At 39.5% G+C, this 12,693-nt stretch overlaps 1 protein-coding gene across 2 annotated transcripts; it reads left to right on the top strand.

The window, feature by feature from the left end:
* The first annotated feature begins 17 nt into the window (after positions 1-17).
* On the top strand, positions 18-11,800 carry POLE4 (DNA polymerase epsilon 4, accessory subunit). Of its 2 annotated transcripts, XM_054509751.2 has the most exons (5): positions 18-278; positions 838-922; positions 1,594-1,635; positions 3,428-3,468; positions 11,478-11,800. In XM_054509751.2, the coding sequence occupies exons 1-4, from the start codon at positions 72-74 to the stop codon at positions 3,451-3,453; spliced, it is 360 nt and encodes a 119-aa protein (XP_054365726.1). In that variant the 5' UTR covers positions 18-71; the 3' UTR covers positions 3,454-3,468; positions 11,478-11,800. The 2 variants fall into 2 exon arrangements, with proteins under 2 accessions (XP_054365726.1, XP_045740645.1); XM_045884689.3 differs by lacking the exon at positions 3,428-3,468 and having other exon boundaries at positions 21-278.
* The last annotated feature ends 893 nt before the right edge of the window (positions 11,801-12,693 follow it).

The following is a 12,693-nucleotide window of genomic DNA, read 5'->3' as shown; positions in this document are numbered from 1 at the left end:
GCGCGGGAAAGGGGCCGGCGCCGCATGCGCGCGCACAGTCAGCGGTCGCGCGCAGCACGCTCGGGGCCCGGATGGCGGCGGCGGCTGGAAGCGGGACGCCCCGGGAGGAGGAGGGGCCCAGTGGGGAGACGGCTGCTCCGCAGCCCCAAGCCCCGACGAGTGCGCCCGGGGCTCGTCTCTCGAGGCTGCCTTTAGCGCGAGTGAAGGCTTTGGTGAAGGCGGACCCCGACGTGACCCTCGCGGGACAGGAAGCCATCTTCATTCTGGCACGAGCCGCGGTGCGGCGGGAGCGTCAGGGCCACACGGGGGTGCGGGGCCGTGAGGTGGCGAGGGGCGGGGCTTCAGGAACCTTCCGGGGGGCGGGGCGTAGCGGCGACTGGGGCGGCTTGGAGAGGGGGCAAGCGAGGGAGGAGGAGGGTCTGGACTGTGTGTGCGTAGCGTAAGGGGGTGAGTGAGGGGCCGGGACCGGATTCTGAGGCGTAACTGTGGGAGGGAAGACTGGGAGAAAGAGTCACATACCTGCAGTAGTTTTATTGGTTTGTTAACACACCTGCCTCGTCATAAGGGCTTTGGACAACAACTTTAAGTGGTATTTCGAGTGTCTAACATAACTTGTAGGAGTGTCAAGCGAATGAGTGGGGTGGATTTACAAGTGAGGGATGAGGGACGTGTCATGGGCTACCGGGGTAGGGGGAAAGGGAATAATAGGCCCTCATGAAGTCCAGGACTGAGCAGGTCTCCAGAGCACCCCTTACTCCCCTCCCATCACTCAAATAGAGGCGCTCACAAGAATTGTGCTAGAACCTATTGATTCAGTTCTCCTTGTTCGCCTCACAGGAACTGTTTGTGGAGACCATTGCAAAAGATGCCTACTGCTGTGCTCAACAAGGAAAGAGGAAAACCCTCCAGAGGAGAGATTTGGGTAGAATGTCACTGTGGTATTCGGTACCTGGGGGCAAAGAAGGGAGGGCTGGGGGAGGCTTCCCTCTCACTGGGGGAGAAGCCACCACTGTAAGGTGAGAGGTGCTACAGGGTCTCTCCCTATGATGTTTTCTGTTGGACGGCCACAGTGATAGAAGATCCTAACCTTTAGAGTCCCTATGCTTTGGGTGGCTGGAGAGGTGGTGGGGTAGGTAATGAAAGGAGTCTTAAGTGTTGCCAAAGCTGACTAGACCCCTTTATGCCTTTTGCCATGTTGTACCAGTCTTGACACTTCTTTTTCACCCAGAAACTGGGGGTTTAATTTCTGCCTCTTTAGTTGGTAACCCTTGTGCATGTGTAAGCTTTTGTATACCTTAATCCCACTTTCCCTTCTATTTTGCTACGCTCTCCTTTGATGACTTTCAGAGCAAAAAGGTTCTTGCTACTGAACAGGGTTTACCTAGAGTTTTCCTACTTTTGTAGAGAGACAGCTGATATGTAAGATTTGGTGGTGGAGTAGAAACGGATCTCATGACAGCAGGGGACAAAGTTTATAAATGCCCTTATTTGCATAAAATGTCATGCCCTTTATTATGTGAGTTGTGGTTTTTTCAAGGGGTTGATGTCCAAATGACCAGACTTAGTCAGGTGTCCTTTTACTTTGTGTTTCAGATAATGCAATAGAAGCTGTGGATGAATTTGCTTTTCTGGAAGGTGAGTTCTCTGTCAATGGGTAATCATTTCCACTTGTCTATCCCATGCTAATGATACGAGTTCAGAACCTTATAAAACTGCTACTTGGTTCTTCTTAGGGATAATTCTTTCTCCCTACTTCCTATTAAGTTGGGAAAAACTAATATGTTAAATCTAGTGAGATTCAGCAATTCGAATTCTCTTGGGTAACTAGAACTTTTTCTTGAAAATTGCTAATTATAAAAAAATGAGAGGGAATATATAAAGATCCTAGTGGGGTTAGGTGGATTGAGAAGTTCGTTTCCTACTTTGATCTCCATTCCCCTCATATAATGCTATATAATCTTCCCCTCATCATAATGCTAGAGATCAGAAACAATTGCCAGCATTTAAAGGGTTGCTTCTTGTTCTTTTTTCTTCTTCAACAATCTGTATAAAGTGATTATTTTGCCACTGGGAGATTGTGTACTTGCCTGTGTCTGTTTGTTCTTAAGAATTTTGCATTAACTCGTGTACTAAGTCTGTCACTGAAGTAGAAAATACTTGAGATACCTTATTTTAGCTATCTTCTCTTGGATGGATATCTGTTTCTCCAATAATTCCTAAATCTGGTCAGCTTATTTTTCCCTGCACATATTCTGATTGAATATGAGAGAGCCATGCACTTTCCGTTCATTCTCACCTTTACAATACCAGAGTGTTCTCATTATCTCTTTCAAGCATCATTACCTTCAGAAATCCTTTCTGGGGGCGCCTGGGTGGCTCAGTCGTTGGGCATCTGCCTTCGGCTCGTGTCATGATCCCAGGGTCCTGGGATCGAGCCCCGCATCAGGCTCCCTGCTCGACGGGAAGCCTGCTTCTCCCTCTTCCACTCCCCCTGCTTGTGTTCCTGCTCTCGCTGTCTCTCTCTCTGTTAAATAAATAAATTAAAAAAAAAAAAATCAGTTGAGATATTCTTTTAAAAAAAAAGAAAGCCTTTCTGGATGTATTTATTTCACTATTTTTCTCTTTTGTTCTGTATATCAGCCTAGGCCTCTCACCCTTTTGATACTTTTTTTTTTTAATGTGTTTTAAGATACTTTCTCATGGCTAGCTTCAAGTCTAGATTATTGAGTATTCTTTCAATTTGTAGAACTTTCTTAACCCTTTTTTTCTATTTACTCATTTTTCTTAAAAATAACTTGTTAATTGCCTACCTGAGGAAGGCAACTTCTTGTGACTGACTTCCCATCAGTTCTCCAAATATGTTCGGAGCCTACTTTACCTGCTTATCTTTAATTACCAACTTTTCAAAGAGTATTTAATCAGATTTGTATTTTAAAGACTTAACACTACAGACCTGTGGATAATGAATTGGAAGGTGCCAGGAAAAGAAGTGGAGAGATCTTATGTAGTTTTCTGCTCTGGTCTCCACCATGGCATAGTACTTAGCTTGGATTTTTGATAAAGGGTCACTAAGTGGTGGCCGTATTCATTTTCATCTTTTGATCCAATAATCTCAGTAATTGCATTCCTCTGCTCTGCCTACATTAGTAGACCTGAATTTTGGCCCTTTTAGCAACTGTGGATTCAGTCAGTATTATATTTTGTACCTGGTCAAATAAATGTTCTCATGTCCTTAGATATATATGCTCTAAGTAGAAAATTATTTTTTCTTTTTTAATCAAGGCAGTATCTATCCATGCTTGAAAATCAGTTCTCTAATGGCTTACAGTGAAATGCAGCTGCCGCTCCACACTCCTGTTGTTTGTGTTTAGCTTTTCAGGTGGTTACTTACATTTCTAAATAATATGCTTCATCCTTGATTTTTCAGCTGCAGATGTTAACTTCCTGCTGTGATAAATGAAGATTTAGGTAACTTATACTGCTCCATAAATCCCTCCATTCTGATTTTTGGAAGTTATATCATTATTTTTAGTTCCATTGTTACCTTTACAGTTTACATAACATACTAAAATATCTATTTTTTTTTGGTTAACTCCCCACTCTGGCAGGTATGACTATTAGTGGACCCATCCTTTCCCATTTTTTTTTTTTTTAAAGATTTTATTTATTTATTCATGAGAGACAGAGAGAGAGAGAGAGAGAGAGAGAAGCAGGCAGAGGCAGAGGGAGAAGCAGGCTTCCCGTAGAGCAGATCCTGATGTGGAGCTCGATCTCAGGACTCCGGGATCATGACCTGAGCTGAAGGCAGATGCTTAACCCGACTGAGCCACCAGGCTCCTCTCCTTTCCCATTTTTTAACCCACTTCTAGCTTTTTTTTTTAAAAGATTTTATTTATTTATTCATAAGAGACAGAGAGGCAGAGGGAGAAGCAGGCTCCCCGCTAAGCGGGGAGCCCGATGCGGGACTCAATCCCAGGACTCTGGGATCATGACCTGAGCCGAAGGCAGACGCTTAACCATCTGAGCCACCCAGGCACCCAACCCACTTCTAGCTTTTACTTGGTGTCATCTATATTTGTACTTTGACGTTGTGAAGACTGGTAACATATCTTGTTATCCTAGTTAAAATCTCCCATGCTTTACATATCGGTTGAGTGTAGTAGTTGAAAAACAGTACTGTGAACAATTCTCCAAACATGAAGAACTTCCTCTACCTCTTCTGTCCTTTAATCTCTCATAGAGGTGCCTTCCCTGCAGGCAACTGTTAGTAGTCTCATGTGTAATTTTCTGGGTATTTTATGCAGATGAGTTTATGTGTATTCTTTTCTAAGCCTTTCCTTAGGAACACAGATAACAAATATAAAGTCAATAAATAATAAAATGAACACCATTGCAACCACCAGCTAGGTCAAGAGATATAGTAGTGTCAGCCCCCAGAAACTCCATATATATTCCTTCTTCGTGGTAGATCTTTCCATCCCCTTTCCTGACATAACAGTATCTTGACTTTTTGGTAATTACTTGATTTTCTTTATAGTTTTGCCACATAGGCATGCATCCTTAAACAGGTTTTATATTTTTTTGAATTTTCTAAAAATGTAACCAGATTGTATGGATTCATTGGTCATCTTCTGTCCTGGGGCTGTTTTCTTTAGGTTAACACATTTATGAAATCCACTTGTGTGGTTGCACATCTCTCTTGTTTTCTGTGCTGTATGGCATACCATTGTGTGACAGTATTACAACTGGACCATTTTAATGTGGATATTTGGATAACTTTTTTTTCTGTTATAAGCAATGCGCTATTGATGCTTTGTCTTCAGCTTGCCTTCTGCTCCCTCGTCACATTCTTACACATATTGCTCTAGGCGTGTGTGTGTATGTGTGTGGATAAAATTACTGGGACATAGGATATGTATATCTCCCTCTTTTGCAGATATTGCTGAACTTCCTACATACCTGATTCACATTTCTACCTAGAGTGTATGATAATTCGCATTGCTCCTCATTTTCACCAACACTTGGTATTTGATTTTTGCCAATCTGGTAGGGATGTTAATGATAATTGCCTAGTACTTTTATTTTGCATTGCCCTGATTACTGGTGATATCTTTTCCTATGCATGTCCATTTTCTGAGGTGGGGTGGTGTCTTATTTTTGTCCTGGTTATTTTGTCTTTTTCCTTACTGATTTATAACTGTATCTGTGATTATATATATGTGTGTGTGTGTGTGCTTTTTATTTATTTTTTTTTCTGAATGTGAATCTTTTTCATCATATGGGAAGCAGATATCTTTTCCTGGTTTATGACTTGTCTTTTCACCCTTTAGGGTATCTTTTGATAAACCAGTTCTCAATTAAAGGTAGTCAAATGTGTTAATTTTTTTTTTATAGGTAATGCTATTTGTTTCCTGTTTAAGACTTTTTTCCCTATCCCAAGGTCATGAAGTCATTCTCCTATATGCTAAAATTTTTATAGTTTTCTTATCTTTCATAAAACTACAGTTGACTTTTTTGTGTATCAGACTGAGGTAAGGGTCTAATTTTTTTCTTATTATTTAGATAGCCACTTTTCCATATAATTTTCTCTGCCATGCTACTTTTGTGATAGATCAAGGCTGTTCCTCGATTTTCTGTTCACCTGTTGATCCGTTGTGTCTATTACCATGTCCGTACCACACTGTATCAATTATGGTAGCTTTATCTGAAAGAACAGATCTTCCTACCTTGTTCTTTAAGTGTCTTGGCTATTTTTGATTCTTTGCATTTTCATGTATATTTTAGAATATGCTTGCCAAATTCCACAGAAAAAGGGTATTGATTGGATTGCACTGAATCTATAGATTACTTAGGGAGAGAAAGAATATATTTATAATAGTCTTTCAGTACATGAACATAGTATATTTCTCCATTTATTTAGATCTTTATTGTTTTTTTAAATAAAGTTTTTTTATTTTATAGGAAGAAATCTTGACATATTTTGTTAGATGCTTTCCTCTAAGTACTTAATTTTGATGCTCTTGTTATTGGCATCTTTCTAAGAAAAAATTAATTTTCATATGTTGCTAGTATATAGAAATATAACTGGTTTTATGTCTTAATTTTGTACCTAGCATCTTGCTCAACGCTAATTCTAATGATTTGTGTTGATTCTTTTGGATTTCCGTAGTTACATAGTAATACCCACTAGTAGTGGCAATTTTGTGAAGTTTTCCCAATCCTTATCTTTTTCTTTTTTCTTTCCTTTTTTCTTGGCTAGATTCTCCAGTGTAGTGTTGAATAGGTGTGCTGGTAGCAGTCATCTTGATTTCAAAGGGAAAGCTTTCAGTGTGTCCCCAATAATTAAACTTAACTCTGTGTTTTTTGTAGATTAATTTTAACAGATTGCAAATGCTGTATCGCTATTTTTAAATTTTATTTATTTATGAAGATTTTATTTCAGAGTGAGAAAGTGTGCGCATGTGTGTGCGTGCATGAGCGTGGGGGAGGGGCAAATGGAGAGGGAGAGGCAGACTCCCTACTGAGCAGGGAGCCTGATGCGGGCTGGATCCTAGGACCCTGAAATCATGATCTGAGCCTAAGGCAGACACTTAACTGACTGAGCCATCCATGTGCCCCTGTATCACTGTTTTTAAAGAGAGATTGGCATTTTTTTCCCTATTGAATGTGAACCTCATACAAATTAGTTGGAGAGTGTGTGTACCCTTTTTATGTGTTCTCTAGAAAACTTTGTAAGATTGGAAATATTTATTTGTTTTTTTTTTTAGTTTAAATTTATTTTATTTTTTTTTAAAGATTTATTTATTTATTTGAGAGAGTGAGAATGAGAGAGAGTACATGAGAGGGGGGAGGGTCAGAGGGAGAAGCAGGCTCCTCGCTGAGCAGGGAGCCCGATGCGGGATTTGATCCCGGGACTCCAGGATCATGACCTGAGCCAGAGGCAGTTGCTTAACCAACTGAGCCACCCAGGCGCCCTAGTTTAAATTTTTTTTAAAGATTTTATTATTTGAGAGAGCGCGCGTGCGAGAGTGAGTGAGTGGGGTGAGGGGCAGAGGGAGAAGCAGACTCCTGCTGAGCAGGGAGTCCTATGCGGACTCGCTCCCAGGACTTCTGGGGTCAGGACCTGACCTGAAGGCAGACGCTTAACCCACTGAGCCACCCAGGCACCCCATTATTTATTTGAATGGTAGAATTCACCAATGAAGTCATCTTGGCTAGAATTTTCCTTATGGGAAGATTTCTGATTAAATTTTTTTGGATGATGTTGGAATCATTTTGGGTTTATTTTATTTTTTGAGGCAGTCCTGTCCTGCTTCCCCCTCTAATTATAGTTTTTCTAGGAATTTTACATTTATCTAAATTTTCAGATTTGTTGGCATGAAGTTCTTCATAGTATAGCTGACCCTTGAACAGCACAGGTTTTTTGTTTGTTTTTTAAAGTTTATTATTATTTTTTTAGTAATCTCTACACCCACTATAGGACTCAAAATCATGAGCCCAAGATCAGGAGTGCATGCTCTTCTGACTGAACCAGCCAGGCGCCCCAAGGGGGCATTTTTTTTTTTTTAAGTAGTCTCCATGCCCAATGTGGGGCTGAGTTGCATGCCTGGGGAGCCTGGGTGGCTTAGTCTGTTATGTGTCGGGACTCTTGATTTCAACTCAGGTCATGATCTCAGGGTTTTAAGATCTGAGCTCTGCATGGGGCTCTCTTCTCAGCAGGTATTCTGCTTGAGATTCCTCCCTCTCCCACTCACATGCACGCTCTTTCTCTTTCTAAATAAATAAAATCCTAAAAAAAAAAAAAGAAAAGAAAGAAAAAAGAGTTGCATACCCTACTGACTAAACCAGCCAGGTGCCCCAAACTGCACAGGTTTGAATTCTGTGGGTATGTGGGGATTTTTTACAGTATAGCACTGTAAATGTAATTTTTTCCCTTATTTTCTTAATAACATTTTCTTTTTTCTAGGTTACTTTATTGTAATAATACAGTATATAATACACATAACATACAAAATATGTGCTAATCAGCTATGTTATTGGCAAGACTTCTGGTCAGCAGTAGGCTACTAGTAGTTAAGTGTTTGAGACTTTTTATAAGTTAACTATTGTTACTTCTGGTAGTGCTTTTTGCCTTAAAGACTATTTTGTCTAACACTTCTAAAATTTTCCAGTTTTCTTTGTTAGTATTTGCATGGTATGTATTTTTTTTTTTATCTTTTTATCTTTACCTTTCCATATCTGTAAACAGAATATAACTGGGTTATTTTTTAAAATTTAGGCTGACAGTCTTTTTCTTTAACTGGAGCACTTAGTTCATTTATGTTTAATGTAATTAGTGGTATATATGGGTTTAAATCTGCCATCTTATTTTGTGCTTCCTATTTGTCCTATTTTATGTTTTTTTCTTTTCAATTTTTTGCCCTTTTTAAGTCAATTTATTATTTCATTTTTTACCTCTCTCAAGAACTTATATACTTTATTCTTTTGTTACTGTACCAGTTACTGTATGCATCCTTATTTTATCAGAGCCTAAAGATAGTACCTTTATCTTGTCCTCAAGAAAATAAGATCTTAGAACTACTAACTCCCTATACAAGGCCCTCTTCCCCATACATGCTATTATTGTCATGCATTGTTTTGTTTTTGTCAATCCACATAAGGCACTGTTACTGCTGTATTATACAGGCAAAGATATATGAATTTATCCACATATTTATATCTTTGCCCCTCTTATATTTCTGCTTCTCCATTTGTGATCATTTTCTTTCTTTCTGAAGTAAATCCTTTAGAACTCCTTTAGTATGGGTCTTCTTTAGTATGGTTTTTTTGGAGGGTGGTGGTGGTGAAAAAGCCTTTATTTTCATTGTTAAGGGTATCTTGCTGAATATAGAATTTTAGGTGGAAAGTTATTTATCATGTTGAAGCTGTCATTCTACTGTTTTTTGGCTTCCATTTTTTTTTTTTTTTTTAAAGATTTTTAAAATTTATTTATTTGACAGAGAGAGAGATAGCGAGAGAGGGAACACAAGCCGGGGGAGTGGGAGAGGGAGAAGCAGGCTTCCCGTGGAGCAGGGAACCCGATACGGGCCTCGATCCCAGGACCCCGGGATCATGACCTGAGCCCAAGGCAGACGCTTAACGACTGAGCCACCCAGGTGCCTGGCTTCCATTGTTTCTGATGAGAAATCACTGTTAATCTGTTAATCTTTTGAAGCTAATTTGTCCTCTTTTGGTTACTTTGAAGATTTTATATTTGTCTTTGATTTTTCTTTAGATTCAGTTGGATGTATCTACGTGCAGATTTCCCTCTCTGGTCTGCTTAGGCTTCTTAAATCTAAGGATTGATGTCTTTTATCTGTTCTGGAGAAGTCTCAGCTAGTATCTTTTCAGATAATGGCTCTGCTTTGTTCTTTCTCTCTTCTTTCTCATTCGGATTCCCATTAAATGTATATTAAACCTCAATCATTATTTTGCCTCTCTATGCTTCTGTGTAGTTTTTTCTGATCTCCCAGCTTACTGATTCTTTCTCTGGTGGTCTTGTATCCTTTAAACTTTTCTATTGATATTTTAGTTTGTTTTGTTTCTGTATCTTCAGTTCTGTGAATTCCATTTGCTTATTTTTCAAATCTACTTTGTCACTTGTTATTGTATTCGCTCCAGATGTTTTGAAGCTTGTCTTTTATTTCTTTAAACAAAGTAAGTGCAGTTGTTTTATAGTCTCTGTCCAGTCTAATATCCACAGCCTTTTGAGGCTGACTTGTTTTTTTTTTTTCCTGACTTGTTCTGTTGATAGTGTTTCATGGTCTTTTTTCTTCTTTATGCCTAGTTATCTTGGTGTATTGGTCATTGTACTTGAAAAAATTATTTGTTGGATAGTTAGAGGCCTGTGTGATGAAACGTTTCTCCAAAGATTTTCATTTGCTGCTGCAAGGTACCTAGGGGAATGTGTAAATTCAGGATCTCCTTAATCCTAATCCAAGACTTGAGGATTCTTGGCTCACTGTGGTAATTAATATATGTGAACCCTGCCTGCAGGTCTGTGAGGGGGCTGATTTAATTCTAGTTTAGCTTTACTCTGCGGGTATAGCCTTTTGGGATTACAGCTTTTTAAAAAATTCAACCTTTCCACTTGGGCAGAGTCTTAGATTTGACTCAGCCAGAATTTCTCAGCTCTGTCTTTTGGACTGGCAAATGACCTCAGGGCAAAAGCAGATTTGGAGGCTGGGTTACATTGTGTTCTTGCTTTCTCTAGATCTTGGATTTCACTGTTATTGATGCCTCTTCAGTGCTTGAAGGCTTTTCTTTTTAAAAATATTTCAGTCAGCTTTATCATTTGATCTCAGCTGGAATTTGCCTTTATCAAAAGAAGAGGCTGTTTCCTTTTTTTTAAACTTAGAGTTATTTTTGCTTTGTTTTCTTATATGTTCTTTTCTCTGAATTATCTGTTTTCTAGGTTTTTTTTAAAAATAAATTTTAGTTTTTCCTTTCATTTTGCAGTTTTTCATTCTGTTTAGAAATGAGGGAGTACGAAGGCTGTTTGGAAGCTGTGTATACATGGGAAGGTGGTTTTTGCTTGGCACTTTTACTTTAGGGTGGTTGTTATGTTATACTGGGGCCCCGAAAGCCTTATTGTGGGGAGCTGGCATTTTCAGAGGCTTCTCTAGTTCTTCAGATAATTTATTTAGTTTATTGGAAGAGAGCCCTCTGATTTTTTTCCATTTAGCTTTAAGTGTTTTGTCTTCTGGTAATGCTACATGCTGGAAGGTTGTAGGGAGGTGGGGCCAACTGTTTCTCACGTAGACCCTCAAGTCATTAACCCTTTCTAGCCTATGCTTCTTTCTGTTTTTCCTGGTGTCTGTGTCCGTGTGGAGACTGTCCAAGAGTCTCTTGGGCAGATGGGCTCCCACCTCTGCTGCTCCTTCTAGTCATTCTAGCTTATGTTTTTTCTTGCTCTTTTATAAACATACTTCAATCAGATTTCTATTACTCAGCTTTTTGTTGAAATCTCTTAACTGCTGATGGGCCCCATTCTTTGTTTAAAACCTTATTTCCTTTTGAATGGAATCTTGGATGGGAGGACATACAAACTTGTGGGCTCAGTCCCCCATCTTGAACTGGAAATTTATCAAAAGATTATAAATTTTTGCTTAGAAAACTTATTTATTTTGTATCATGCTTTGTCTGGAATCTCCAAATGCTCATTAACTAACACGGCAACCTCTTTGCCCTTTCCCTACTTCTAATTCTAACTCTCTGGACCAGTATGCTTAATTCCCAGCTGCCCAATTTCTGTAGTGACATGTTTATCCTCTGAGATCTTTTGGATGGATATGCCTCAAAATGAGTATTTCGGTCTTAGAGACCTGCCAGTATCAGTGCAGCTTCCACTTGAACTTTGCCCAGTCTGTCACACTCATCCAGTTCTTGAGGCACCTTGCTTTACATATTGCTCTTTGTTTTTGTTTTTTTTTTTTTAGGAACATTGGATTGATGGCTGAGCTCGGCAGTTTTGTGAGCTTTCACCTGCATCCTTTGGCCAGCCCCTCTCCTGCAGGCCTCAGCTTTGAAGAACAGACTGTTTGGAATATTGTACTCACATGCTTTTCCTGTTCCCCCTTCACCTAAGCCGGGATAAGCAGAGATCTCACCTATTAACTTTTCTCTACAAGGTCTTCCACTACTGTGTCTTCCATTTCAGGCTTGGAGACAGCCTCTATTGAGGCAGAGGAAAAGAAAATGATTTGTGTAGGTTGCTTAATGAATGATGAGGACTATAATAAAGGTCTCTGATCAATTTCAACCTAGTGTGTTTTATAATCTTGCCTTTGTCCTTGCAATGATGACTGGAGAGCCACCATGCCCAGCCACAGACCTTCTGATCTTTCTTGCCATCTGTTCTAAGCCTCAGTCCTTTGATTTATTTGCTTTCATTTGCTTTTTTCCAATATGTCACCAGAATGTGATTTCAGAATTTATGGGATGTCACTTAAGGTCTTCAGAAGTTTAAATAAATGTGATCCTAGATTTAAAACCAGTTAAATTTTAATAGCTTTACAGAGATATAATGCACATAGTATACGATTCACCCGTTTAAAGTGTGCATTTCAGTAGTTTTTAGTATATTCACAGATATGTGCAGCTATCACCACAGTCAATTTTAAAATATCTCCATATTAGTGGAATCATAAGATAAGTGGTATTTTGTATCTGGTGTCTTTCACTTAGGTAATGTTTTCAAGGTTTGTTTATGTTAGAGCGTGTAGCAATATCCATTCCTTTATTTTTTAAATTGTGGCAAAATATATATAACCTAACATTTCCTGTTTTAATTATTTTTAAGTGTATAGTTCTGTGGCATTAAGTACATTCGCATTATTGTGCAACCATCACCATCGTCCATCTCCGGAACATTTTTTTTTTTTTTTTAAGGTTTTATTTATTTATTTGACAGAGAGAGACACAGCGAGAGAGGGAATACAAGCAGGGGGACTGGGAGAAGGAGAAGCAGGCTTCTCGCGGAGCAGGGAGCCCGATGTGGGGCTCGATCCCAGGACCCTGGGATCATGACCTGAGCCAAAGGCAGACGCTTAATGACTGAGCCACCCAGGCGCCCCATCCCAGGCGCTCCATCTCCGGAACATTTTTCATCTTCTCAAACTGCAACTATAGCCATTAACAGTAACTCCCCATTCT

Source organism: Mirounga angustirostris, unplaced genomic scaffold (assembly GCF_029215605.1).
Source record: "Mirounga angustirostris isolate CCGP_5_RB_7025 unplaced genomic scaffold, mMirAng1.0.hap1 SCAF_10, whole genome shotgun sequence".
NCBI lineage: Eukaryota > Metazoa > Chordata > Mammalia > Carnivora > Phocidae > Mirounga > Mirounga angustirostris.
Note: the sequence above shows the minus strand (reverse complement) of the source record. Positions and strands in the feature narration are given on the sequence as shown.

Coding starts and splice junctions, on each gene's coding strand:
- POLE4 (XM_054509751.2), top strand. CDS start 72: ATGGCGGCGGCGGCTGGAAGCGGGACGCCCCGGGAGGAGGAGGGGCCC. Junction 279..837: donor TCATTCTGGCACGAGCCGCG/GTGCGGCGGGAG, acceptor TTCGCCTCACAG/GAACTGTTTGTGGAGACCAT. Junction 1,636..3,427: donor TGAATTTGCTTTTCTGGAAG/GTGAGTTCTCTG, acceptor TTGATTTTTCAG/CTGCAGATGTTAACTTCCTG.